This window comes from Carassius auratus, unplaced genomic scaffold (assembly GCF_003368295.1).
Source record: "Carassius auratus strain Wakin unplaced genomic scaffold, ASM336829v1 scaf_tig00021147, whole genome shotgun sequence".
Lineage (NCBI taxonomy): Eukaryota > Metazoa > Chordata > Actinopteri > Cypriniformes > Cyprinidae > Carassius > Carassius auratus.
The window spans coordinates 297,435-324,213 of NW_020525085.1; the positions used below are offsets into that span (position 1 = coordinate 297,435).

The 26,779-nt window shown below is 36.1% G+C and overlaps 1 protein-coding gene across 3 annotated transcripts in view; it reads right to left on the reverse strand.

The window, feature by feature from the left end:
- Nucleotides 1–5,902: 5,902 nt before the first annotated feature.
- The window catches only part of LOC113076756 (protein FAM168A-like), a 31,602-nt gene continuing 10,725 nt past the window's right edge, over nt 5,903–26,779 (reverse strand). The window contains exons 2-9 of one of the 3 annotated variants that reach the window (XM_026249451.1): nt 21,281–21,403; nt 18,387–18,478; nt 16,026–16,106; nt 12,727–12,852; nt 10,966–11,108; nt 9,806–9,980; nt 7,224–7,354; nt 5,903–7,109 (exon numbers count right to left, since the gene is read on the reverse strand). In XM_026249451.1, the coding sequence (XP_026105236.1) occupies nt 7,242–7,354; nt 9,806–9,980; nt 10,966–11,108; nt 12,727–12,852; nt 16,026–16,106; nt 18,387–18,478; nt 21,281–21,351 (801 nt within the window). In that variant the 5' untranslated portion in view covers nt 21,352–21,403 and the 3' untranslated portion in view covers nt 5,903–7,109; nt 7,224–7,241. The remainder of the gene's footprint in view (nt 7,110–7,223; nt 7,355–9,805; nt 9,981–10,965; nt 11,109–12,726; nt 12,853–16,025; nt 16,107–18,386; nt 18,479–21,280; nt 21,404–26,779) is intronic. The other 2 variants (XM_026249452.1, XM_026249453.1) reach the window with 2 other exon arrangements.

Genomic DNA, 26,779 nt, shown 5'->3' on the forward strand with positions numbered 1-26,779 from the left:
CTAAGTAATTCTCCTTAAATGACGTTAGGAAAAAAATATCACATGTAACTTCAGAGACGGCCCCTAAATTTGATTTGGTTGCTGATGTCTTTTCCACAGGCATAGATGTCCATTCATCAGTTATGAGTATTCCATGCAAACACGAAGGGTGAAAGGTCGTGAGCGCAGATTGGGGGAATGGTGGTGCGTGTTTTTTTGAGTAACTGGGATGATGTAAAAGGGATGCTATATACAGGCAGTGCACAAAAATTGTATTAACTAAACACATAACTAAACTAGGCAAACAAACACCCACTCATTCATAGGGAGGCTGGAAGTAGATGACTGAAACTATGAGAGAAACCAGATAAAGCAGTTATGTAAATGTGAAAACCATCAGCGATGTTTTATAACAAGGTTTACAGCTTATCCTAAACCTCTGTTTCTTTTACTTAAATGTACGATACTTGCATTGCTTTGGCCTTGAACGGGTGTCCGGATGCAGTCTCGGATGAAAGTCTTGATGGTTTTGAGGTTCGATGGTGTAGGAGTCTCGATCACTTTCTTCCGCGTTTAAAGAGTGATGAACTCCAAAAAGATGTTATTTTGACTCTGTGGCGGTCGGGAGAGTTTTCTCCAAGATGGAAGGTGTAGAAGAGCTAAAAGAGACATCAGCTGAGATCCAAGGAGCGTTGGTGAATGTAAAGACAAGGCCGAAGCATGGTGCTAGCTCACATCCTCATCTTCTCAGAATCTGACAGAACCACAGACTGAGAACAGGTCACTGGTGTGAGGGCTTTATCTTCTATCGAGGTCACACCTCCGGGGATCAAGGAGCCAATGGTGTCTTGGACTTTTGGAGGGAAACTTTACGACGCTTTGTCTTTGTCTCCAGCATGGTGTTTTGAAAATGAAACTCAATTGGGTGGGGAAGAATCTTAAATATTCTTATAATGTTAATGTGTTGCATCGACATATAATATACACTCTCATAGATACCAAACATGGTATAGCTGAGGTTATATTAACTTGTGATCTATCATAAGCATGCATAAAACATATACAATACACAAAACCAAATACAAGAAAGTAGTAATCATACACTATGACCTGGGGATATGCATGATAGAAAAAAATGGCCTATAATTAATGTAAGAAGTCATGCCGCATTATGTGTCTGAGAGAATTAAGCAGTAATGAAGATTCTCTCTAAAGATCTGATCGGGCTCAGGTGTCCTGGCTGTCATTCACAGACATATAGTCTGGTGTTGGATGAGGGGTTTGTGATTGTTTCTTAATCTAATGAATAATTGATTTGTTAATTCTAATGAACAATTGTGTGTAAATGCAACAAGTTAATAATTTAAAGAACCATTTTCGAATACACTAATATTTTTTCGTTACTAACATTAAGGTTCCATGAAAAACATTTAAAAATTTCCATTCCACAATCATCAACCTACATTTTTAAGAGTGTTTGATGATATTTGAGGACGCTAGGCCCAAAATACCCATAATTATATTCCTTTCTCTTCTCTCTTATAGGTGAATCCAAATCTGGCCTCATTTTAATCTTGTTTCTTTTTCTTTTGACCACGTTTGTCAAAGTAGTGAGTAAGGAAATCAAATAAATAGTGTTCCTGTAGCTCAATTGGTAGAATATTGTGCTACAGAGCGCAGAGTTGGGGGTTCGATTCCCTGGGAATACATGATAGGTAAAAATTGATAGCCTGAATGAATGCACTGTAAGTTGCTTTGGATAAAAGCGCCTGCTAAATGCATAAATTTAAATAAATGGGAATGGGATTGGGAAACACATCACATTGCCCACGTAGAACTTGTAGGAACACGTGCATTTATGTTCCAGTCATGTTGAGTGGGATGCAGAAGTTCAGGTTCTTCAAGACATCAGGCCTGATTAAGATCTAACAGACATTTCCGTCCATGACAGGGCTGGATTATGGACTCCGGGGCTCTTGAACTGCCTCTGAAACCTCAATCTGTGTGGTCCGAGACCTCCAAAGGAAACATAAACATGAAAATAGTTGAATCCATCTCTATCTGATCTCCGGTTGCCGGGGCTGATTCTTGATCAACAGAGACCCCAGCAGAGGGCCTGTATGATTCTGCACACATGCACTAATGCTAATTAATGAGGAAAATTGGATTGTGGGAAGCATGCAGCTGGGATAACTGGGGCGATTAGGGCAGGAAATGGACACATGCAATACAAACGACCATTACGTCCTTTCTAAATTTACCCAGAAATGACCTCTAATAGTGTTTTTGGGACAGATTCCACAGTCTACTAAATCTTCACTGGAAAACAACTTCTGGGGAAAAAAAACAAATATAAAACAGAGCATTCATGGGAAGGCAAATATAACGTGCTATATTGGTTTCAAAGCAAAAAAGTTATATTGATGATTCAATATTCTTAATAAAGTTATATTTCTGTCACTATTCTTTTCTATTCACTAGAAATTTTCAGGGAAAAAGGCATGATACTTTTTTCCACATAAGTCTAAGCTGCTTGAATAGAGTTCAGAATTTTCAGAAGATGCATAAAACTGATCAAATGTGACAGTACTTTATAATGTTACAAAAGATTTCCATTTCAGCTAAATGATTTTACACATGTGCTTGCGAGTATATGTTAAAATTTCAAAATAGCTTTTAAGTGATTTCTCTGTGTCATATGCATGGTAGTTATTTTACTTTACTTTTATTTATTGTTATTATTACTATTGCGATTATATCTTTTTTTTCTGTGTAAAGAACTTTGAGATGGACCTTTTAAAGGTGCAACAGAAAATAAAGTTTATTATTATTATTATATTAGGAAAAACTGGGAAAGTTTTTGCCATTAATGGGAGAAATGTCTTAATTAACCTGAACTCACCCTATCTATATCATCAATGCAACTTGAAAAATATCATATATAATATTTAAGCATATAATAACAATTAACAATAATTCAAACATTCATCATCAGTATTATACGTTGAGTGTGTGTGGTAGGAAAAAAAAACAATATTTTTTTTGGAAAGATTTTAATAGTTATTGAATGTTCTACATCTTACAGTAAATATTATACAATTACAAACTTGGCTTAATTATGTCACAGAGATCACTAACTGATCTTCAAAAACAAAACAAAACAATAAAAAACCCCAAAATAATAAAAACAGTTTTACACTTCATTTCACAAGCCTGATGTGGGTCTCCTTGCTCAAACGGTTGAACGGCACGGTCCGGACCGCACTGGCCAAAACACGCTCGGACCTGCCACAACCTTGCAGGAATGAGATCTTGACGATGCCAGAACCACGCAGTAGTGCCTAATACATACTATATGGTGTAAGGGCTCTTTAACACTCACTGAAGGGAGTTAGATTCTGGAAGACTTTCCCCTTTTTGCTCTACATTTAGGATGCAAACAATGAAGTCTTATTCTCCGTACAGGTCAAACACAAAAAGCTGTTTTCCTAAACATTAGTGTGAAATAGCAACCCTTCGTTTGTTTGCATTTAAGCCTATGGTACATAGCACAGGTTTTCAGCAAGAGCGTGAAACCAGTGCCACGATTAGTTAAGAAATACCTTAATTAACATACTGGTGAGGTGACACCGACTTCACTAGAGCTAATAACCCATTGCATGCATCACGGGCGCTAGTAAACAATCCTTTGATCGATGCCCTGAAACCAAAGAACAGAACAGTGCATGGGTTTGCAATAGCAACATCAGAACGATCCAAACAGAAAACAAAAAAAAGGAAATCAAAGCCTCTTCCACACCACGACCAAAAAAAAAAAAAAAAAAACAACACCCAGAAAAGACCAATTGATTTCATACAGAAGACAGGTGGATTTATTTTAGAATGGGAGAAATTCAGCAATAACCCTCACTGGAATAATTTGTGGTGAGCGTTACTTGCTATTGGGAAAATACAAGTGTTCAGGATTAAAGGAATAATTCATCCAAAAATGTAAGTGCAGTTATCATTTTGACTTCACATAAAACAAGATGTTTTCAAACAGTGTTTCATTTTTGGATGATCTGTCCCTTTGAATTCACGATGACCCTGCATTAAAACATTGTAAAGCCTCTTCGCTACCATCTAATTTTCACAGAACGCTGAGTAAAAGTCTGCCACTTTTTGAATCGCAGCTTCAGATGGCTGAACTCGGTACTCCGTGTCATTTGGCCGAAAAGTAGAAGAGAAAGACAGATTGGGGAGATGCATGAAGAGGAAGAGGAAACCCTTTGAAGACTTGTGCTCTGAAATGTCTCGACCACATGGACTGTATCACTCCACCCCAGATCAACTATAAAGATCTCCTAGTTAAGAAAAATGAACATCGATCATTAGTTCAAACTTTAAATAACACTTACGGAAAAAGCGCCTAAATTACATGTCAGAGTTGATGGTAATGTCCTCTTATTCGGATTTAAAACCCTTTATTCAGGTTGCAGTGTAAAAGGTCACTCAGAGGTCTGACGGCGGTCTGCTTGCGTTTCAGATGAGTTTCATATGTCGACTACAGTGATTAATTGCATCAATCAAGTCTTGTGATGCAAACTTAGGCAAAGACACAGAAAATATAGTTCACTGCTTGATATAATACTGTATAAGACCAGAAAAGGAAAGAGTAGGGCAGAAAAATGACATCATATGTCATCAAAACATGCTGTGAATTATGCAATTTCATCCAATAATTAACCGATGAGCCAGTTTGACTCATTTGCATTACTTATTGATGACTTCACATGAATAAAATTCAATCGTTACACAAATATTACACACACTGAAGGACTTTTGACTCGCTTTACCTGCTTTTGCCAAACAAATCTGCTCTTACTAAAGGAAAATGATCATACTGCAATGAAGTTACAGTCATTTTCAGATGAAACCTGTCAAGAGCATGTCTAGGTATTTCACCCTAAAAAGAATACATATATTTTGCATAAAGAAAATGAAGCCTATTTTAGATTTTTTCTTCTATTATTATTTTCATGACAATTTCCTTTATAAATGTAGAAATATTATCCACGCATCATGGTGATATTTGTTGACAGCAAATATCTGTAAAAAAAAAAAAATCTATTACAATATTGCAGAAATTCTATTTAGAATAATAAACAATAATAAATAAAATATAAGGGAAGTATTACATGAATTACAATATGTGGTGAAATTAATTATTCTGAAAATAAAAGGAAAAAAAGCAACAACAAAAAAAGGCTTCACTTAATTTATGCAATTATATATATATATATATATATATATATATATATATATATATATATATATATATATATATATATATATATATATATATACATATTCCCCATGAGATTCAGTCACTCTGCGCCCTCACTCTCTCCCTTTACTTCAACGAAAACTACCAAGGGGTATGTGCTGTAATGTTAATGTATTATTAAAAGCAATCCATAAGCTGCAATTCAACATGATGCAACCATGCTTTGCGAGGGCATAGTTTCCATCTGATTACACTATACTGCATTCACCCGCATGACACATGCATTACTAGACGTTATGACTTTCACATAAGATCAGACAAATCGCTTCTTCCCACTTTTGAGTGTACTATATATCGAAATAGTGGTTGCTTAGCCAACAAAACACTGAAAAGAGTGATACTGTTCTGTACTGACAATAATATTACTTCCAGAGACATTACCAAGACTAATGGTTTGCAGAGTAAATGCTTGATTTTCTTAATTACATCATTTAATATGAGAGTGTACCGTATAATTGGTTATTACGTTATGTCTATTTGTCAATGTGCAATGCTTCGGTATGATAACATTTCATAGAATACTTCGATACGTCACTTCTGAGTACACTATTCATGGATACAGGCGAGGCCTCGGGATAAGAAATCAAAATTTTCTCTTTATCTCTCTAAAAATGCGGTAAATTACAATTAAAGGCCATTCAAGCAGGCCCTTCGTATTATTGCATTGAACAACTCCGTTTCTACGCTTAAAATCTGTGCAACTACAGGCCTAAAGGCCCAAGGATTCACAGAGGACCAGGGGTTAGACCCACTCTCGAGCCGGAGCTGATTGGAAATGAATGCCGGAACGCCGTCCCTCCCTTGTTTTATTCGCTTATTTTTTATTTTGTTTTTTAGTGCTACCTACGATACCATAAAGTCCCTTTGCATGGGATGCGATCCTAATCGTTCCGTCAGAGTAGCGTCCGTCCTGTCTGGCCTCAAAGTTGGCACACGTTTCGATCGGGTTCGATGTCAGCGGGATCGACATCGCACCCAGAGGCTCCAGCTAAGTGCCACTGATAGATTTTTTCCCTCAATATTCACTGTGAGCGCATGCGCGCACACTAATATAATCGAATATACACGTTATAGTTTGGAAGCTTACGCTATCCTGACACATAAGCTAATAAAGTAACCAGCTCACGCAAACGTTCTCTATTTAGTGAATAACTAAGATTACTGAATGTACTCGATATCCTAATGAAGGTTAAAGCACGTTTGCACTGCCCTACTAATGATATATTCCTTACAAATCTACATGAACAGCTACAAGCTGGAAGACACCCTTGTTATCGATGACAGAACGAAATGGGAGAATTGAGTTTAAATGAAATCAAATGATTCCCAAGCGCTTTGGGAAGGCTGAAATGAAACGCCGCTGTATATAAATAAAATGAAATAAAAAACGAAACCCTGTGCTGATATCTAAAGTTTATCAAATTTGGCAGCGTAAGTGGATGATTATGATCCGAGTGTTGCTGATATTGCGTCGGTACATTCCTGCACGCACATCAGCGTTTATACTGAACACAAAGACAGATCGTGATTGGTCGAAATCATTCTGGAGTTCTTAGAGAAGTAACTATGGAACAATGAAGAATTAAAATAACCTAATGCAAGAACATCATCCCAAAAAATGAGAAGAAAAATAATAAAACAATTAAAAATTAAATAAAAGGATAAAAAAGCAGCTTTTACAAAAACACGTGACCCTTGCACTTTTTTTCTCTTTTGTTCTTGCAAACAGACGTGGCGCCTCACTGTTGAGCACAGAGCGCCGATGTAAGACTTGAGTAGTTGCATACAATGTTTGACTCCAGATCTGTGAGAGAGAGAGAGAGAGAGAGAGAGAGAGAGAGAAAACGAGAAGTCGGCGAATGCTCCTGCACTGGGTGGGTGGAGCAAAGATGAATGAGTCATGTGGGCGGGGTCTCACATGATTGGCAGGTGGGCTCTACCAGTGAGGTGGAACGTAGCTGTATCCAGGTGTTCCTTGTGGTCGGTACGTTGGCACGGTGACGGGGTGTCCTCCGATCTGAGTGTGCTGAGGGGTGGTCAGCAGTGTTCCTTTTGGGAGGGATTGAAAGGTCATTTTTTTCTTAAATCAAAATTATTTAATTACACTATTACACAAAACACATTAAGTCCTGTAACCAATAAGAACAATAGTGTGCTGCCTTGCTGCTGAACTAAGAGAGCCTGTAGTATGTATGTAATATAGCCTTTAGTAATAATATGTAATTTTTTATAAATCTAATTAATAAATAAAAAAATTATGTTAATATATTTTTCAAAAATATATTTTTAAACAACTTTTATAAATGATAAAAAGTATTTTTTATAAAATATGAATTTCATTAAAACAATTTTTTATTAATTTCTAATATATATATATATATATATATATATATATATATATATATATATATATATATTAGAAATGAATTAAAATTTTATTTTTAATGAAATTAATATTTTATTATTTTATTATATATATATATATATATATATATATATATATATATATTAGTGCTGTCAATCGATTAAAAACAATTAACTAATTAATCGCACAATTTTTTAAAATTAATCGCGATTAATCGCGATTAATCGCAATTAAAAGACTGAAACTTTTTGGATATGTAAATGTAAAATGTAAATAATTAATGTAAACTCAAGACAAAGAAACTATTTAAATTCAAAATATGATTGTTTATTGGAATTTTTGTTTAACTTGTAACACAGATTTTCTCATGTAAACAACATACCTGCAATAAACCATCAATATCCTCCAAATTAACTGTTGGTTTGAAAGCCATATTTATTACAGAAATAAAAACACAGGCATGTAAGTACCATTTGAATTTCAAAACAATCAATGCCAATAAAAAACAAAAATGATTTCCATGTTGAATTCTAAGTGGACTGCAAAAAATTCCAAAGTATAGTCATTGCCAGTGCTTTAAGTGGGCCAGTACGCACCAGTACGGCCACTTCCAAATATAGCTCTTGAGCGTACCGCCACCTCTCCGTGCGCCCAGAACGTGCTTGTAGCATACCGGTACGCTCATTTGGATATCTGTTTTAATAGAGGTTTTAATCTTTTACCTGCACTGCCGATTTTCAGAGCGCCCTTCACAATGCAAGCTTCCTAATTCATCCCACCCAGAGCAGAAACTACATTACCCATTCAGACTTAAGTTATACAAGTGAATAGCGCATGTGTCGCTTTTCCCACTGTTAAGTGTCAACAACTCAACGTGGCCGGAGAAGGTGTGTGAAACTCGTTGTGAGTTATACTAAAGCAAAATCTTGAGTATTTATTGTCTGATAAAAATTAAAAACTGTCTGCGGAGGTTGAGTCGTCCTGCAGCCCCCGCTGGCTGCTCATTGGCTGCAGCATCTATTTTCTAAGTTCTAATAAAAATACTGTAGACGGCAAGGCACAAATTTAGATATTCATTTATCTAATTAATCTATAGCCTATGCACAAAGACAATATGATATGTTTGTCCCCTTTTTGTTTTAAAGCTTGATGAAGAGAGAGAGCGCAAGTTGCTGCAGCTGCGGGGAGGACAGTGATGCACGCGCACAGGAGTGATTGACAGTTCGCGGCACTGTGTACAAAAAATACTCCACTACACAATTATTTCGTTATTTTCGTTTAAGCTTATTAACGTTAGCGTTACAGAAAGGTCATGATTTTAATGTTGCTGTTTCTTGTGGCAGACTGAATGAAGAGTAATGTTTCTTGTGGCAGACTGAAGAGTAATCCAGCAGAGTTTTATACTGAAACTTTCCGTCTAAAAGTCCTTCCTTGGTCTTATCCATATTTCTTTGCACGTTGAACACACATAGGCCACAACTGGAAATAAAAAAAACTGCAACCGCGTTAATTGCGTTATTTTTTTTAACGCGTTAAATATTTCAAATTAATCGAATGCGTTAACGCGCTAATTTTGACAGCACTAATATATATATATATATATATATATATATATATATATATATATATATATATATACACATACACACACACACACACAATTATAAATAGTGCTTTATTGTAATTTAATACTTGTGATAAATCTAATAAATAAATTAAAAACATTTATTATATAAATGTTGCATTAATTTAACATTTTTTCATTATAAAATTCCCCCAAAATATTAAGAGATATATAATGAAAATAATATATATTTAAACATAGACATATATGTTGCTTAATAAAAAATACACCTTAATGCTGAACTAAAACAGTAGATGAAATAGCATTTAAATAAATTAGTTAATAAACTAAAAATGTATTAAAGACATTTATTCGATAATTTGTGAAACCTACTGTTTTTTATAATAAAAACTTAATTTTATTTTATAATGTTTATATACCTAATATACCTATTGATGAAGTAGGAGAGTAGTAGCTGTATTTTTAATACACATTCAAGTACATATGAATTAAATTTTTTTAAATATAATTTTTTTAGCTTCAATAATATTCTAACTTTTGAGCGTCTCACCAGCAGACATGGCCATCGTTGTCCCGGCCACCATGCCCATGGCCATCCCATTGGAGCGAGGTGCGTGTACAGGAGCGGGGTAGATGGCGGAGGGGATGCTGTTGGGCTGGACCACGGTGGTGTGGTGGATGACATGAGGCTGGGCGGCGTACACAGGCTGCGTGTAATAAGCACCCTGATGACGAGATCAACTCAAATTACAAAAGACCGGTGACGGGAGCTGAAGGCTCAACGTTTAAAACCTGTGAGGGATGATTCACTGGACTGGGATGGTGGGTGTTATGGGAACAAATCCCAAAACGCCTGGATGTGTGGCAAATAAAGGGTATAACCATATTTTCCGGACTATAAGTCACACTTTTTTTCATAGTTTGACTGGTCCTGCGACTTATAGTCAGGTGCGACTTATTTCTCAAAATTAATTTGACATGAACCGAGAGAAATGAACCAAGAGAAAACATTACCGTCTCCAGCCGCCAGAGGGTGCTCTATGGTGCTCAGTTCTCCTGTAGTCTACACTGAAAACATAGAGCGCCCTCTCGTGGATGTAGACGGTAATGTTTTCTCTTGGTTCTTGGTTCTAAATAAATGCGACTTATAGTCCAATGCGACTTATATATGTTTTTTTCCTCATCATGACGTATTTTCGGACTGATGCGACTTATACTCAGGTACGACTTATAGTCCGAAAAATACGGTAAGCAGACTACAAAACATCAACCATTTATTGCACTCAAAATAACAATATGGTACTTTTTGGTACTCAAACAGCATTTGCATTCCATTTTGTGATGTGAATTATTTGGGTGAAACAATATTCTTTGAGGAAAAATTAACTTATTTTTTTTAAACTAGGATTTAATTTCACATTTGCTGCTATTATTGCTGTCACCTTTATTGTATTCCTATTAAATGCATTAACTATTAGCAAGACTTTATAATGCTTGCATAGCTATTGTTTGACCTCGATGACGTGAGCTGAAAATCAGTGTCATTTCAGGTCAGGCTAATTCATATTTTCTGAAAGAAATTTACATTTTTTTTTTCCTGATGCAGAATAAGTCAAGTTGGATTTCTTACTTAGTCAAAACACAAAGCATTTTGCTAATCATGGATTGTGGAGTAATGCCAGCTGGTTCCAGGTTAGAATCGGGTCTTACCTGCGCATAGAGGTTCTGCTGGGGATAGGCACTTCTGATGGGGTACATGGCCGTCTGGTAGGGGTTAGGAGACGGGGAATAGGGTGGAGGAGCTCCATTGGTCTGAGTAGGGGGCACTTTATAAGGTGTTCCTGCAGTATATCCTGAAACAGAGAAGGAGACAGAGAAAGAAAGCATTAGGTCAAGCAGGCATCTGCCACAAAACAATGGAATAAACACTATTTATGTCTAAAAATATATTCCTGTCCATGTCTCCGGTTTCCAACACCTCCATATCGCCACCTTCTGGTGATCAACAGTAAAGCACACTAGAGTTGCAAGGATGGAGTGCACTGTAATTCTACAAAAGTGTGCCAAACTAAACTAAAACACATATGAAGTGCACACATACACACACACTTTCCCCTTTTCTACACACACTGTCTGTTAGGCTTTTATTGGAAAAATGTTGACACAGTGCCCAAGAATGTGACTTCAGCTGCACATATGGGAAGAGTAGATGGCTTGAGGCGTTATTAGTTAGACAACACACCAACAGATTCCCTTCATACCAAAGACACACTGTCAGACATTACTACACGTTTGATCAACCATTGATGCAACACACCGGATTCAGCTCTCTTTCGTCTAGCCGAGCCTTTCAATCTGTCTAATTCAGTCCCACAACACTCATTAACATTGCAGTCTCAACTCTAGAAGCCCTGCTGACTGTCTGTGGAAAGAATGAAACCTCACAAACTCTAGTGAGCTGCCTACCTAGACAGTATTTTAAGACATCACAAAAGAAACACTAAAAGAAAATCTGTCGCATTTCAAAATGAATTAAATCCATACTTTTTTTTTTTTTTTGTACTATACTTTTTGTACTTCAACTTATTTCATATCACCTAGTTCATGTTCATTTAGTTGATGCATTACAATAACTATAACTGAAATCAAAACTAATAAATATGACAAAACCACACAACAAAATTACTAAAATTACTTAAAATGAAAATAGAAAATTATTCATAAAAACTGTAACGGTATTTCAATGATTTGCACTTTCGGCCAAATTAGTATAGTATTTCTATTTTGCAGTAAGTATGCAATGTGAAAAAAATCATCCATTATAATAATAAATCAAAATAAATATAAAAAAGGCTTGTTAATTAATAGGCATAATACTTACAAATAATGTTTTTTATTTTATTATTTTTAAATTATAAATATTGAACAAATCAATATAAAAATATATTGAATATATATATATACAATAATTCTATTCAACTACAAAACAAAATGAGTATTCAAATTATTAGTAATATTATTATTATTCAAAATGATAATAAACACGGTAATTTTTTTCCCTTGCATTTACCAAGTCATAATTCAGGTCTTAAAATATGGAAATCTATATGAATACCGAAAATTGCATCCCCGAATGAAATAAATGAAATAAATATATATATAAAATGTATTTGACTTAGGATGCTCCCTTAGAAATCAGTTGCCTACGTAAGCAGCAGAGCAACTCACTGGGTTTGGAACAGAACTTGTTGTAAAGTGTGTTTACACAGCATGCGTGAAAGTCTTTATGTGATCAAATCCTGCAGGGCCAAAAGTGTGTGTGTGTGTGTGTGTGCGCGCTCACTCAGGGGAAACAGAACAATAAGGGCAAGTGTTCTTTCTGTGCCGTGTGGGGAAAGGGTGTGTGTTTGTGTGTTATAGAGTCACAGGGAACACACAGCAGTTACAGTAGAGTATAGTAATGATATTTACTGAATGCTGTAGATGAGGCCTGGTACTGCCTGCTCTCTGAGCCAGCGTCCATAGCCAGGTCATAGGAGCCTTCTGCGGGCCCCGGAGCAGATGCCGTCTGGGGCCAGGCCTGCTTCACCAGCAGCACTGTCCCAAACAAACACAACAACACAAGAAGGGTTACACACATGTGTCACTATTGTGTGGCCAAGTCTTAATCTCCAAAATCTGCCTGACTGCCTGTCTGTCCTCCTCTCAGTCCATCAGTAAACCTGCATTAACAGAAACACCAAAGTAGGGTTCCAGAAGTAGAAATACCATTCAATTAAAGACAGATCCACCATAGCAACCAACACTATCAACCCACAATCCTGAAGCAAGCAGTTGCTGAATTAAGCATGGAGAGTTTTGCAGGGCAGGTAAGTGAAACTACAAGTTTCCAGCTAGTTTCCTAATATGGGACGTGGCATTGTGTAAAACACGACAATAAACTACATGCACTTTGTTCTACATTTATTTATATTCTTCTCTAATGGCAATAAAAAAAGACAGTAGTTCAAGCAGTAACGCACATTCAAATCTTCAAAAACAAAGAATTTTCCATTCCAAAAAACAAAATAAATAAACTACATTCACAAAGATTTTTTTCTTAAAAAAGAAATTACAAAAATTAAAACATTAAAAAAATTCTGCAAAAAAAAAAAAAGATGGTTCAATTCCTCCCAAGAACTGAACATCACTGAATATCAATAAATCACACTATTGTTCAGAATCAAAACAATATCATACTGCTTACTGAATGCTATGGAATCTGCACTGTACACAGTCCAAAATAGTAATAATAATAAAAAGCATATAAAACAATAAGCATTATTCACTTCTATCTGAAATGGCAATATGCTAGATTGCTGTATTTCCTATCCTTAATTCAATTTTGCATCAAATTCAGTTCAGAATGACGGAAACCTGGCATACAATTCAGTATATAACATATTGTATCTTTAATTCAGCACGTGGAGTCTAGTGAGATCATCCCAGCAAGGTTCATTTGCACTTTAATCCAAGTTCAATCAACAAAGAGACGTTAAAAATAATCTATGGTTCATAACGTTTTTTTTTTTAAAAATGGAAGATTCAGTGTGTGATACTCCATGTATTGTGCTACAAACATCTACTGCACATTTGGACAAATGTAGTTATTGTTATCTGTGGTGTTTGTGATGTCATGCTACATATACTGCAAAAAAAAAAAAGTATTAGAAATATGGTAGAATGCTAACACGTATGACTTGAGTTGACATAGAGGACCTCAAAGGGAGGTCATGAACTACTGGCCATTAGATAGCCACACACCGGGTCACTCCAGGAGGACTGTCTGTCATAAGATTGATGGAATCAGCTGTACGTCAGATAAACGCATCAGCAAACTGATTAAAAGGTATTTCTTCCCAATGCAGCAATCCTACCAAAGCCGCGAGGGGGCGATTGAGTGAACTCATGCAATGTTCCCAAACACAAGAGAGCACAGAGGGGCCGAGAGAGAGAGAGAGAGAGAGAGAGAGAGAGAGAGAGAGAGAGAGAGAGAGAGAGAGAGAGAGGGAGAGAGAGAGAGAGAGAGAGAATGGCATGGGACTCTGCCGCATAGACGCTGCGCACATGATTTTACCGCATTATTACAGCTCTGCGTTATGCATGCATCAGGGCTTTAGATCTGATTCAGATATCTATTATGATAACCATGATACTAATAATGATTCATTATTATATGGTACTGTTGGAAGTATGGTCTAAAAGATCCATACATATAATAGATAATAATATACATTTTGCCCATACTGATAACTAAAATGGCAAAATATAGCTGATAACCCATTATAGTCACGTCAATAACGTGGGAAAACCTTTCACTAAATGTAAAGCTGGCACTGAACATAATTAGAAAACTGACAATGACTTATAATTATGAGAATATTTTGTAATTATTAAAAGAAATTGAAATACATACAAATAGCTAAGCTTCATCACCACTGATGTTTTTATTATTCTTTATTTTATGGTCATGTGAAATATAGAAATAATGTTCTATTAGTGAAGAGAGAAAATAACATACATAAAAATCAATAATAAAAAATAATGGATTTTGTCGGTAGGATAACTAAAATGAGGCAGATTAATTGCTAAAAGTTTTTAAAATCAATAATATGAATGAAAACGCTCCAGCTTGTAAAAATGTGCAAAAATAATGACTAAACCATTAGCATGTTTAGTAATATGCATTAGCATATATATATTTAGCATTTAATAATCACTAGCCTTATGGCACAGACTATTATCTTTTTTGTAAGATGTATTTTAATGGTATGTAATGGAGATACTGGGTGGAAACCAAAGAAACTTTTTGAGGAAGTGTATCAGATTGTGTAAATAAAGTGTTGATCAACCAAATCACATTCAAAAAAGCCAGAAACTACACCAAACATAAAAAAATCTGAATAGAAATACATACACACACACACACACGTTTCTATCAGCAAAATGTCAACTCGATCTCTGATCTAAGACAGGCTGTACAAGCATCTGAAAATGGCAGGTGGCATGTCATAACATTTCAGACAGAAATTCTACAAGCATCTGTTCAGCGTGGCTCTAATCACAGCTCAGACCTCACAAACCAATCCACTAGAGCACCATTTACATCCTGATCCAAAAGTGTCTGCTAACAGCACAAATCTGCTTGAATTTTTGTACAAAACAATGTTAACTGACATGCTAAAAGCTGAGTCACCGCTGGCTCAAACAAGTCTGTTAACACAATACTAATGGGAAACGATCTGCATTAAAGTCAACCTTCTTCACATGACTCATCCTCACTGTGTCTGGTTTGTCTCCAGACTGAATTTCACACTCAAATGAAGCAGATCTACACCTGAAAAACTGAAATGTAATTTGCATACATCACTCTAGATCAAAACACAAAGAGATTTATAGACTAAAATCATTTCAGGAAGCAGCTCATAAAGAGACAAAGCAGTGGCTTTATGAGTTACACTGTTACACGGATACAAATGAAGCCATTTTTCGAACCCTTATGTTATGAAGATGTTGTATGTACGTCACAAGCTAAAAGCAGCACTACAGTACAGAACACTGTTGAACTCTTTCAGCATCATCAAAACGAGGCTATAGACAGTGTAATGTATTAATGCTTCATTGGTGTTAATGGAGCACTAATGTGTTCGGCATCATGTGTTTTTTGCTAATGTAAGTGTGTAATACTCCATGTACACTGGCCAGCGTTGAGAAAGCATGTGTGTACACACCTGGTGGGTATCCCGGGCTACCTGTCTGATAAAGATTGGCTGTGTAGGTCGGGGCAGTCGTAGGGTAACCTCCTGGATAACCTGCACACGGACAGAGACAGCAGTTGAGAAATGACACTAAAACATCTTGAAAAACAGCATGAAATCAAAACGAATGGCCATTTTTAACGACCGAATGGTACTTGCTAATAAAGTAATGTTTAAGCAAGATAATAAATCGAGTAAATACTGTGGATATATGTCATTTGTACTGATATTAAATGATGTATACCATTGTTCAAAAGTTTGCACAATTTTCTCTTATGATCATCAAGGTTGCATGCATATGATTAAAATGCAGTAAAAACAAATGGTAAAATATCATTACAATTTAAAATACCAATTTTTCTATTTGAAAGTATATTTTATTCCTGAATTTGCAGCATCATCACTACTCATTACTCTTCAATATGCTGATTTGCTGTTTAGAAACATTTCTGATTATCATGTTGACAACAGAAAACATTCTTCTGATGAATTGAGAGTAGAACAGCATTTATTTGAAATAGAAATCTTTTGTAACATTATAAATGTCTTTATTGCCACTTTGGATCAATCTCATACATCCTTGATCAATAAAAGCATTAATTAAAAAAAAAAAATTAAATATATATATTTAAAGAGATGTATTGGTTGAGCACTAATCAAAACCGACCTTTTTAATACAAAACATCTGGAGATTTGATCAAGTACATGCATTCGCTGGAAATCAAACCCAAGATCTCGGCACTGCTGATGTTTTTGAGCATAAACCAAATTAGACAAATGTTTCAGTCATCAGAACATAAGTTCATGACAGCAAATGCAGATTCCTTTCTGCTCAGTTTTCCAGACGTACTGATGCAAGTCACTCTCTGGAACCTGCGCCATCATAAGAAAAGGACAGAGCGAGTCGGAGAGAGCGAGGCGAGCTCTTGATTGGACAGGATGGGCACAGATGGTCTCCATTATGACTAGTCTGTCTCAATAAGACACAGTCGGATGAGTGTGAAAACCAGCGCATCGCTCTCATACAGAACAGCATGAGCTATCAGACGTACAGGGCATCATGGGAAAGAGCGTTCAGGTCTGAACAGCTCGCAGCCAGGGATGCATCTGATCAACACTGAAGGATGCAGGTTCAGCTCGTCAAACGCGAGTCTGTGAGATCACCCGCTTCTTACGACTTCTGCAACACTGACATATTATTAAACTGAACACTGAACTAAATTAAGCTGAATAATACTAACTGTGATTCATAATAGTTTCATCATTTATGATTTGAAACAACCTGTAATGCATATGTACATTTATATTAATAAATGTGACCTGACTATAAGCTTTTTAGAACATTTAATTAATAATAACCTAATTAATGACTGAAATAAATATTTGCTATTAAAACGGATTAAATTATGATGAAAGATTACAAAGACCGATATATATTTTCTTTGTAATAACATGCACTGAGGAATCATTAGCAACAAGAGCAGAAACGTGTGCTAAGAAAGTGAATACGCTGAAATATTCGTTCTGTCTTTAAAGCTGAAATTTGTCATTTTTGACAAATGAATTCAATTAATAAATTCAAGACTACGCTAACTAACTAACTAATGTCCAGCTCCCCTCTGATTGCATAAGTGCAGCAGAGTTTTGAAGAGTTTTAGAAGAGATCTCAACAATGTCTTAAAATGTGCATCGAAACCAAAGTCGATTCATTTCCCGTCAAACTACGTTGCGCAATAATCTACATTCATTGTATCAGCTTATATCAACAACGGTCACATCTGTCTCTATTCTTATTTTTCCTAAAGTATTTTCTAAAATAAAACTGACACTTGAATCTTAAGTGAGAAAACCTCTAATTAATAACATTTTCCTCTCGGTAACGGCAGAAAGGCATTATGAAAAGACTGAAAGCGAGGGAGAGAGAGAGAGAGAGAGAGAGAGGTTGGCATGTAAACAGTCTCTATTGACCCAGAGAATCCCTCCAATAAGAGGACATCAAATATGAGCCACTGTTGCCATAGCAGCAGACAAAACACCTGCCACGAGTGACAGAGATGCACACGGCTCTACATGCATGAACACACACACACACACACACACACATACACACACAGAACAGAGGTGAGAGTAATTCACACACTGCAGCATTCCTGCTCATCAGACAAACCCTGCCGTCAGTGATGATAAAAACTGCACTTATTACAGAAATGTCCTCTTATTGCTGAATCATTACATTATAATGAGAGATCTTTTTTTTTTTGCATGCACTGTTGAATTGTATGGAGTAAGACATGAATTAATAAAGCACGGTGTTGTGTGTCTCTCATCACATACCTGCGTATGCCATATTCTTGGGGTTTCCGTAGGGGGTTCCCGGCTGCACTGGACTGTACACCGGGTTCATGGTGGAAGACAGCCTGTTCTTACTGAGAGAGAACAAGACATAGAGAGAGAGAGCGAATGAGTTAGAGCAGGGTTGATTTAACACAATCCTCTGCCTAAACAAACCAAAATTATGAAAATACACACACGCACTCATACGCACGACTCAATTTGTAGCCCGTACATGATGCATCATATTTCCTGTATAAAACACGAAAAGCCCATCGCAGACCATTTTTACCTGGTTTTGAAGAATTATGTCAAGCCTGGTTTAAGCTTCATATGTGTTTGACTGCAGCTTTTCACATGATTGGGTTGTATTTGGATGATAAAACCTTGGGTTTCAAATTAAGTATTAGATTACCATTAATGTTCATTTACTTGTCTGAGGTAGTTTAAAATGTTACTTTGGGATCAGTAAGATTTTTTTCATTATGCTCATGATGGCTGCATTTGTTTGTTCAAAAATGTAAGAAATTCTGTAATATTCCAAAATATTATTACAATTTAAAGTAACTGGTTTCTATTTTAATATATTTTTAAATGTAATATATTTCTGTGATGCGCAGCTGTATTTCCAGCATCATTCCTCCAGTCTTCAGTGTCACATGATCTTCAGAAATCATACTGATTTAATGCTCAAGAAATATTTCTGATTATTATCAATGTTGAAAACATTTCTTCAGGATTCTTTGATTCTTCTTTGAAGGAACAACATGCGTTGGAAGTTTAATCTTTTGCAACATCATAAATTGTCATTTTTTAAATATCAATATAATGCATCTTTGCTGAATAGTATTCATTCATTTCAAAAAAAGGTGCAGACTACAAACGAATGAGCAGTGTTTAATCAGTAACTACATCTGATCATTTTACTTCTATACTCTACACACCATCTGAAAACATGTAAAAATAAAGTGGTGGCCACTCTACACTTTTACTTCTCATACGCATACAAAGACAGGAAAAACCCTTTATCTTTCATTGTGCACTAAAGTTTAACTTTGGTCAATCCATTAGCGAATTAGCAAAGCCACAAAGCCGTGAATTAATTTTTCCATCAAAATAAGCAATTTCAAAACAGTTATCATTTATTATTTACTATGCAATGTATTAATTATTGAAAACACAAGTCCTGGAGTGTAACATCACATCTGGTAGCTAATAATCCCTGCAGGGTCTGGAAAAATCTTGCATGTGATGGATATTTACCAAGACTTCAAAAAGAATCATCTCAAATTATGTAACTTAAAAAAAACAAAACAGTGCTAAACATGGAAACAGCACTAGATTTATATTTCCATCGTGAGACTTAATTTGTGATCAGATGCTTATGGCAAACAGTGTGTGTGTGTTATCCTCTCTCATTGTGCGTCTGTGTGAGTCTGATCTCCACTGACCACTCTGATGGATTCATCAAGTCAGTCAATCAGGGGAATGACAGGAATAGAGGAAGAACAGTGAATAATAAGGGAGGATCATGCGTCAGATCCCTCTCCTCGCACCTCGGCCACACACGACGGAAACAGGAGACGGCCGCGGGCACAGAGCTGTTAGCATGTGTTCAGATGTGCCATGAGTGTGTCACGAGCTCGTGTGTGGGAGAGGTGATATGTCAGAGGGGAATGTGGCGTCAAAGCGAGTGGATTTATGATCTATGATCACACACTCACGAACACCATCATGAAAGATGAAGATCACCACATCCAACTTGGATACTGCATGAAACATATCAAAGATTCAAAAAGAATATAGCTTTCAATTGCCCTAAACATTTTATAAGCATGTAAAAATCACTAGTAGAGAAGTATATTATAATATTGGAGAAAACAGCATTAAGTCATGAGAGCTCATTAGTTACAGTGGTTTTTACTATGTTTAAGGGGGATCAGTTACTTACATCGAATAATCATTGTAACACATGGCCTCTCATGGCTTACTGCTTTAATAAACAAGTATACACTTAATTAGAGACTGAAAAAAAATGACATTATAATACTATGGATGAGCCCTGTTTAAAAAGGCACTGTAAAAGTCAACACACACACACACACACACACACACTTGAATACTATTGACAACCATAACCATGTTTATTGTGATTATTCAGCAAAGATACATTAAACTGACTAAACTTGACAGAAAATTATATTTGTTCTTGAAATGTTTCTTGAGCAGTAAATCAGCATATTAGAAAGATTTTTGAAGAATTGCGTGACACTGAAGACTGGATGAATGCTGGAAATATAGAATAAATTACATTTTACAATATATTACAATACAAAAAAAATGACTGTATTTTTCATCAAATAAATGCAGCCTCTGTGAACATTAAATATATATTAAAAAAAAATTACTGACAACTTTTCAACGGTAGTGTATATTTAATAAAGTATATATTTAATTGAACACGTATTATAATACCACTTTTTAATTTGTGGTAAATTAGGATAAAACTACCCTTTATTGCTTACAGTCAACATGATATCAGAGTCTATTTACTTTTTCTAATACACATTATTCCAGTGACATCACTGAGACCTCTTGTTTTTTGGCCACACAGCGGGAATCCCCTGATTCTATAATGGACATTTTCCATTCGGATGTGATCTGGAAATCTATGACATCATCATTATGAAAGCAAAATGGGTTATGAATGACATTTCACGGTGACTTTAATAAGAGGTACAGAACCAGCAACGAGCAGGTGAAACCCGTGTGCCGCTCTGACACGAAACACAAACTCAGAATCCTGACATACAGCTGGAATCAGAGTGAACACAGCATCACTAACGCAACACAACACAAACACATACACACACACACACACGAGCACTAAGACTGACCTCTTCACGTTCTGACTGGTGTCTGTTGGGTACAGAAAACTGAATTTGTCAGTGGAATGCCCGCTTGCCATTCTCAGTGAAGGAAAGGCAAATGAAGGAGGTAGGAAGAATGGATATGCAAATCTGGAAATGACAAAAAAAGAAGGAAACAAACAAAAACGAGAGCAGGTCGTGAATAAAAGGCAAACCATCAAGCACAAGCACAGCAGAGCAAAGCAAAACACGGCAAAGCAACATAAAGCGAGCAAAGCAGTGGCCTGAGTGAGCGAGCGAGAGAGAGAGAGAGAGACATAAAGTGACAAGCAGCAGAAATCAAAGCTCACACACCTTCACACACTGATGGACAGATCAGTACGGGGTGAATGATGGTGTGTCGGGGACAAGCGTTCTGGGAATGTTCTCGCATACATGTAGATTTGATTCAAACTGCAGTCAATATTCCTTCCCTTAATAAGCCTCAAACAGCTGAATAAAACATCACAATAATCCTGCGAAGCCAAAATCCACTAAATTAACCGCTGGACTAGAGTGGAGTGGATTACTTGTGGATTATTATGATGTTCTCATTCTGACGGCACCCATTCACTGCAGAGCATCCATTGGTGAGGAAGTGATGCAATGCTACATTTCTTCAAACCTGAGGAACAAACAAACTCATCTGTATATTGGATGGCCTTAGGGGGAGTAGGTCTTCAGCAAATTAATATTTTTTAGGTGAACTATGCCTTTAAGTAGGAATGTTTGCTTTGCATAAATGTGCTTAAAGGGACAGTCCATTAAAAAAAAAAGATTCTGTCAATTCACTCACCATGTCATTCCAAACCTATATTTAAGTTATTATTTTGGGGAAAATAAAACACGATATTTTAAAGAACATTGGGAATGGGAACCAAACAAAATAGAAGCCTATTGGCTTTTTTATGGACAAACTATCTTCATTTATGTTCCACAATGTAAAATTAAAGACTAGACAATATGTTACCCATGATTCATGCTCAACAGAGGCCAGATTTTTCTAAGATTTTTCACCAATGCATTTGCATGATTTATTTTCATGAGATTTTTACAAATCACTTTACAAGTACTCCAATATGAACCTAAATAAAAGTATATGCATTGGGTTGCATGACTAAAAATCACCAAATGCAACGAGAAGAATCAAAAAATTTCTGCACATGTCTAGGGTGCATCTGAAAGCACACGGTATCACCTCTCAACACATCAATGTCATATGCATATTAAATGCATAGTTAGCTTCCCAATTAACTGCTAGCTTTCCATTTTTATTGTATGAAGTTTTCATCCTACTAAGCAAACCTGTACAATTATTATAAATTCTGTTTTTAAAGCACTACAAAAATACAACTAAAGTGGGATTCTTGTGGAGCATTTGACATACATTCACAAATGCTGGATTGTAGACTCCTGTAATGTCTTTATTTATCTTTTATTTCTTTATGTAAAGTAGTGCAACCAGGTAACAATAATGCATGCAACAACAGCATGCAAGCAAACCAACAGCGCTCTCTAGTGAAGGTACTGTGCACCTGCGCTTGCCATCATCAGATTATCATCACTTCTGTTTAATGGACGATTTAAAGTGACATAAAGCAGGTTTGACTGCACTTTGTGCATGTGCATGGTGTGTTTTATGTGCATGGGTGGCTCTGAGGCGCTGGTGTTCTGCAGACCACCAGTCATTAATCAGACCGTGACAGATCACCTTGAGCTGCTGGAGGATGAAGGTGCCCCTCGCAGCAGCACACAGTCACCTCTCCTCTCTTCCTCAGTAGGCCAGAATGATTGATAGCATGGTGAAGGAGTCCAACGGGGAAATCTACTGAAACTGCAGGTGTGTGTATTCAGATAACGTTCAGACGTGATGTAATCGACTGCCTCGCGATTCAACGATTCTTATTCTTATCAAATATGCGGATGGAAAATAAAAGACCAGATAACATGATTCTTGAGCAATAGAGACAAGATGCAGGGATGCTATTCTTTTTCAACAATAAAATTGCATCTCAGTGTCATCAAGCTGGCAAATTTTCCATTCATAAAAATATTATTTAGTAAATTAAATATTTTACAGCAGAAAATAATTAAGAAAATGCGTAATCAATACAGTCATTTATTATAAACCATTTATGTTAATTGGAAAAAATAAACATGAACGGTAATGTACATGTATTTAGCAGATGCACTTATGCAAAGCAACTTACAAATACACACACATAAACATATATACATACATACATACACACACACACACACACACACACACACACACATACATATACATATACACGCACACACACAAAGGATCCTTCTCATGGCTCGATGAGCGAAATGCAGCACAAATCTGGAGGCAGAACACATTGACGTTCCCTCATTATCAGGAGCAGGTATTATTCACTGCTCTCTGTGCTCTTCTACAAGCCAAACACACACAGTGGCTCATGACGGGTGGAGAATGGGGTTGTGAAGAGCACACTCGGGGAACTAACCAGCATTAAACGGCACCAGACTGCTCTTCCTCCGTCCCCATAGAGTCGTTCATGGGAGAAAAGATGTGCAGGAAAATGGCTGACTGCTAATACACGGCTGGTTTAATAGATAGCAGAGCTCAGAGACGGCAATAAAAACATGGCATTAACTGATATTAATGTATGCAGATGAGAGAGAGAGAGAGAGAGAGAGAGAGAGAGAATATTACAGAGAAACTGGTGCTCAACACTTCCTTCTCGTCTTCATTAAGGGTTTCTTTTATGATCCTCGCTTAATTCTAGGCTTGGATATCGAGAAATGGTTCTGGATATTTTTAACAATTAAAAAATTTAATTAAATTATTTATTATGTTCGTTTACAGTTCTGGAATGTTGCTTTCTTTTATTCATGCAAATGAAACAAACTATGCATTTACAAACATACTTCCTCAAAATTATATATATATAAATATATATATATATATATAAATATATATAAATAATGCACAATTGAGCTTTCTTTTTGTAATTTTTTTATTTTCATCTTGACAGAAATGGACTATGAAACTGTAACTTTAAAATAAAAAGCATGCTGGATTGTATAAACTATTCTTTTTTTTAATTATAAATTTGTTATACATATATATGCATGCTTATTTATATTAATGTTAATTTCTTTATTGCAACGGTTATAATAAAATATGTAATTAGGCACAAACATACTACCTCAAAATTATAAATATATATATATTCATTTTACATGAACTGTTCCTTTAAGAAAAGTGTAATCACTATAATCTAAATCAGAATCCTTCTGTCATCTCTCCTCTATTTGACTGACTTTCAGCATCTCTCCTGTCCTCCTCTAAGAAAATCAATGCCTCCTCCATTCCAGCGTCTTTCCTCCTCCTTTCCTTCCCTCCCCCTTTCCCCAATCTCTATGAATAACTCTTTTTTTTTTTTTTTTTTTTATCAGGGTGAATCTGAACACACTGCAGTGCCCTTGAGCTCTCGCTCCTCTCCTCTCCTCTCCTCTCCTTCTCTCTCAGGCTGAACACCGTTATGTAACACGTTGCTCTTTATAACACATTGTTGAAAGGTGCATTGCATACTGCTGATTATATCTGCCCTGCAGCATCAGGAGACGAGAAACCAGATGAGGGGAAATCCAGGCGCTAATTCTGCCTATTGATACAGTATTCAAGATGATGTGGATCTGGATTTGATTTTATGATTCAGCATGAACAAACCATGTGAGCACAGCTTACTCAAAGCCTTTAGATCTACAGAAAGAAAATCCTACATTTAAAATGCATTCTACCTCTAGATATAGGTATATTGCAAGATAAAAGTAATCGGGACCAAAATATCAAATAATAATAATAATAATAAACTGTTTAATGGACATTAAAATATTATGCTAGCAAATCTTTTAAATTGGCAAGTAAAAATAAAATAAATTAATAAATCTAACAAAATAAATCTAACAAATCCTGTCAAAAATGTCTGGGTCATATTTGACTACAAAATCGTAAAAAAATGACATACAATTAATATAGACAAACACATAAATAATAATATTTTAGAAATCCTAAAAATCTTACAAATAATAAAACGTGTAAAAAATTATACTATTAAACTTATTTAAAAGGTTAGTACTGCCAAAAATCTTAAAATAAATAAATAAACTAAAAAAAAAGTTATGCTTTGTGATAGAATAAGATCACCGCTATCATTTTTTTTTTTTATGCAAACAAAAAAATTATATTTTATATATATATATATATATATATATATATATATATATATATATATATATATATATTGAAAACACATTAGACAGCAGTCTAGTCTGCTGGAGGTTGTCCCTGCTGACTGGGCAGTCAGGGTAAATCTAAGGACACACACTCAGCACTTTGACCCCGTGGTGACCCTGCGGTGGACACTGCATTGACTGCGCACATCAGCTTCCTGCAGCACAGGATGTGTTTTCCTGTGACTCTCAGACTGTAATTCTCTGTTCTGAACGGTGCGACTGCAACAATGAAGCAGCTCAGATTCTGTTGATGAAAGCACAACAAGAAGCAGTTCCTCTGTCTTCTGCTGGTCACTCATGACTTTCATTCACTCAGAGATCCTCAGGCAGGGGACATACAAGATTTCATTTGTTCAGTCAATAGCTGCAACATCATATCTCATTTTCACAATCCAAAGTTTTTTTATTTGCTAAAAATGTACACATAATGTGTCACTGAATGGTCATCGTTGGTGTGTATTATGTTATGTGATGTGGACAGTATCACAGCAGCTAGCACTAGATAGTATCAGCAGATGTTTTAAAGCCTGATTTCACTAAAAGCATAAAACTCTAGAGTGGGGCTTAGGTATGCACTAAACCACACAGTATATATTTAGTATAATATCCCTCATAAAAATAGCATTAAACATGAAAAGAATTTTCAAAAAGGGCCACATTGCTGCGTCATTTCATCATGAATCGATCTCTGCGTGCAGAACTCGTCGCTAACTCATGAGCTAATGTGAGGGTGGGACGGTTCTCCCGGTGATGAACACATCCATCTCTCTTCTGCTCAGCTCCACAGCACAAACAGACTGAGTTAATGATGGCACTGAGAAGAGTCTGACCACAGAGGTGGGATATCACTGACGGATGATGATTCTGGGAGCGCTTTCCTTTTACTAAGATGCACAACAGTCAAATAAAACATTCAGAAATGCATGTCAATTTTAAGTAAGAGCATGCAATATTAATGTGTAGGCTGTGTATAACGCCTGTTTAAGAGTGACAGAAAAGAACCGTTCCTCTTTCTGTCTTTGGGGGGCGACAGGAAAAGAGGGTTTTCTGCCTCCATTACTCTGATCTGACAGGTACAGCACACACACACACACACACACACACACATGGTGCAAGAGGGGGTGAAGCACAGGGGCGTCTGAATTATTTAGATAATAAGCGCTTAAAGAGCTGCTGTGAACAGAACAGACACCACCA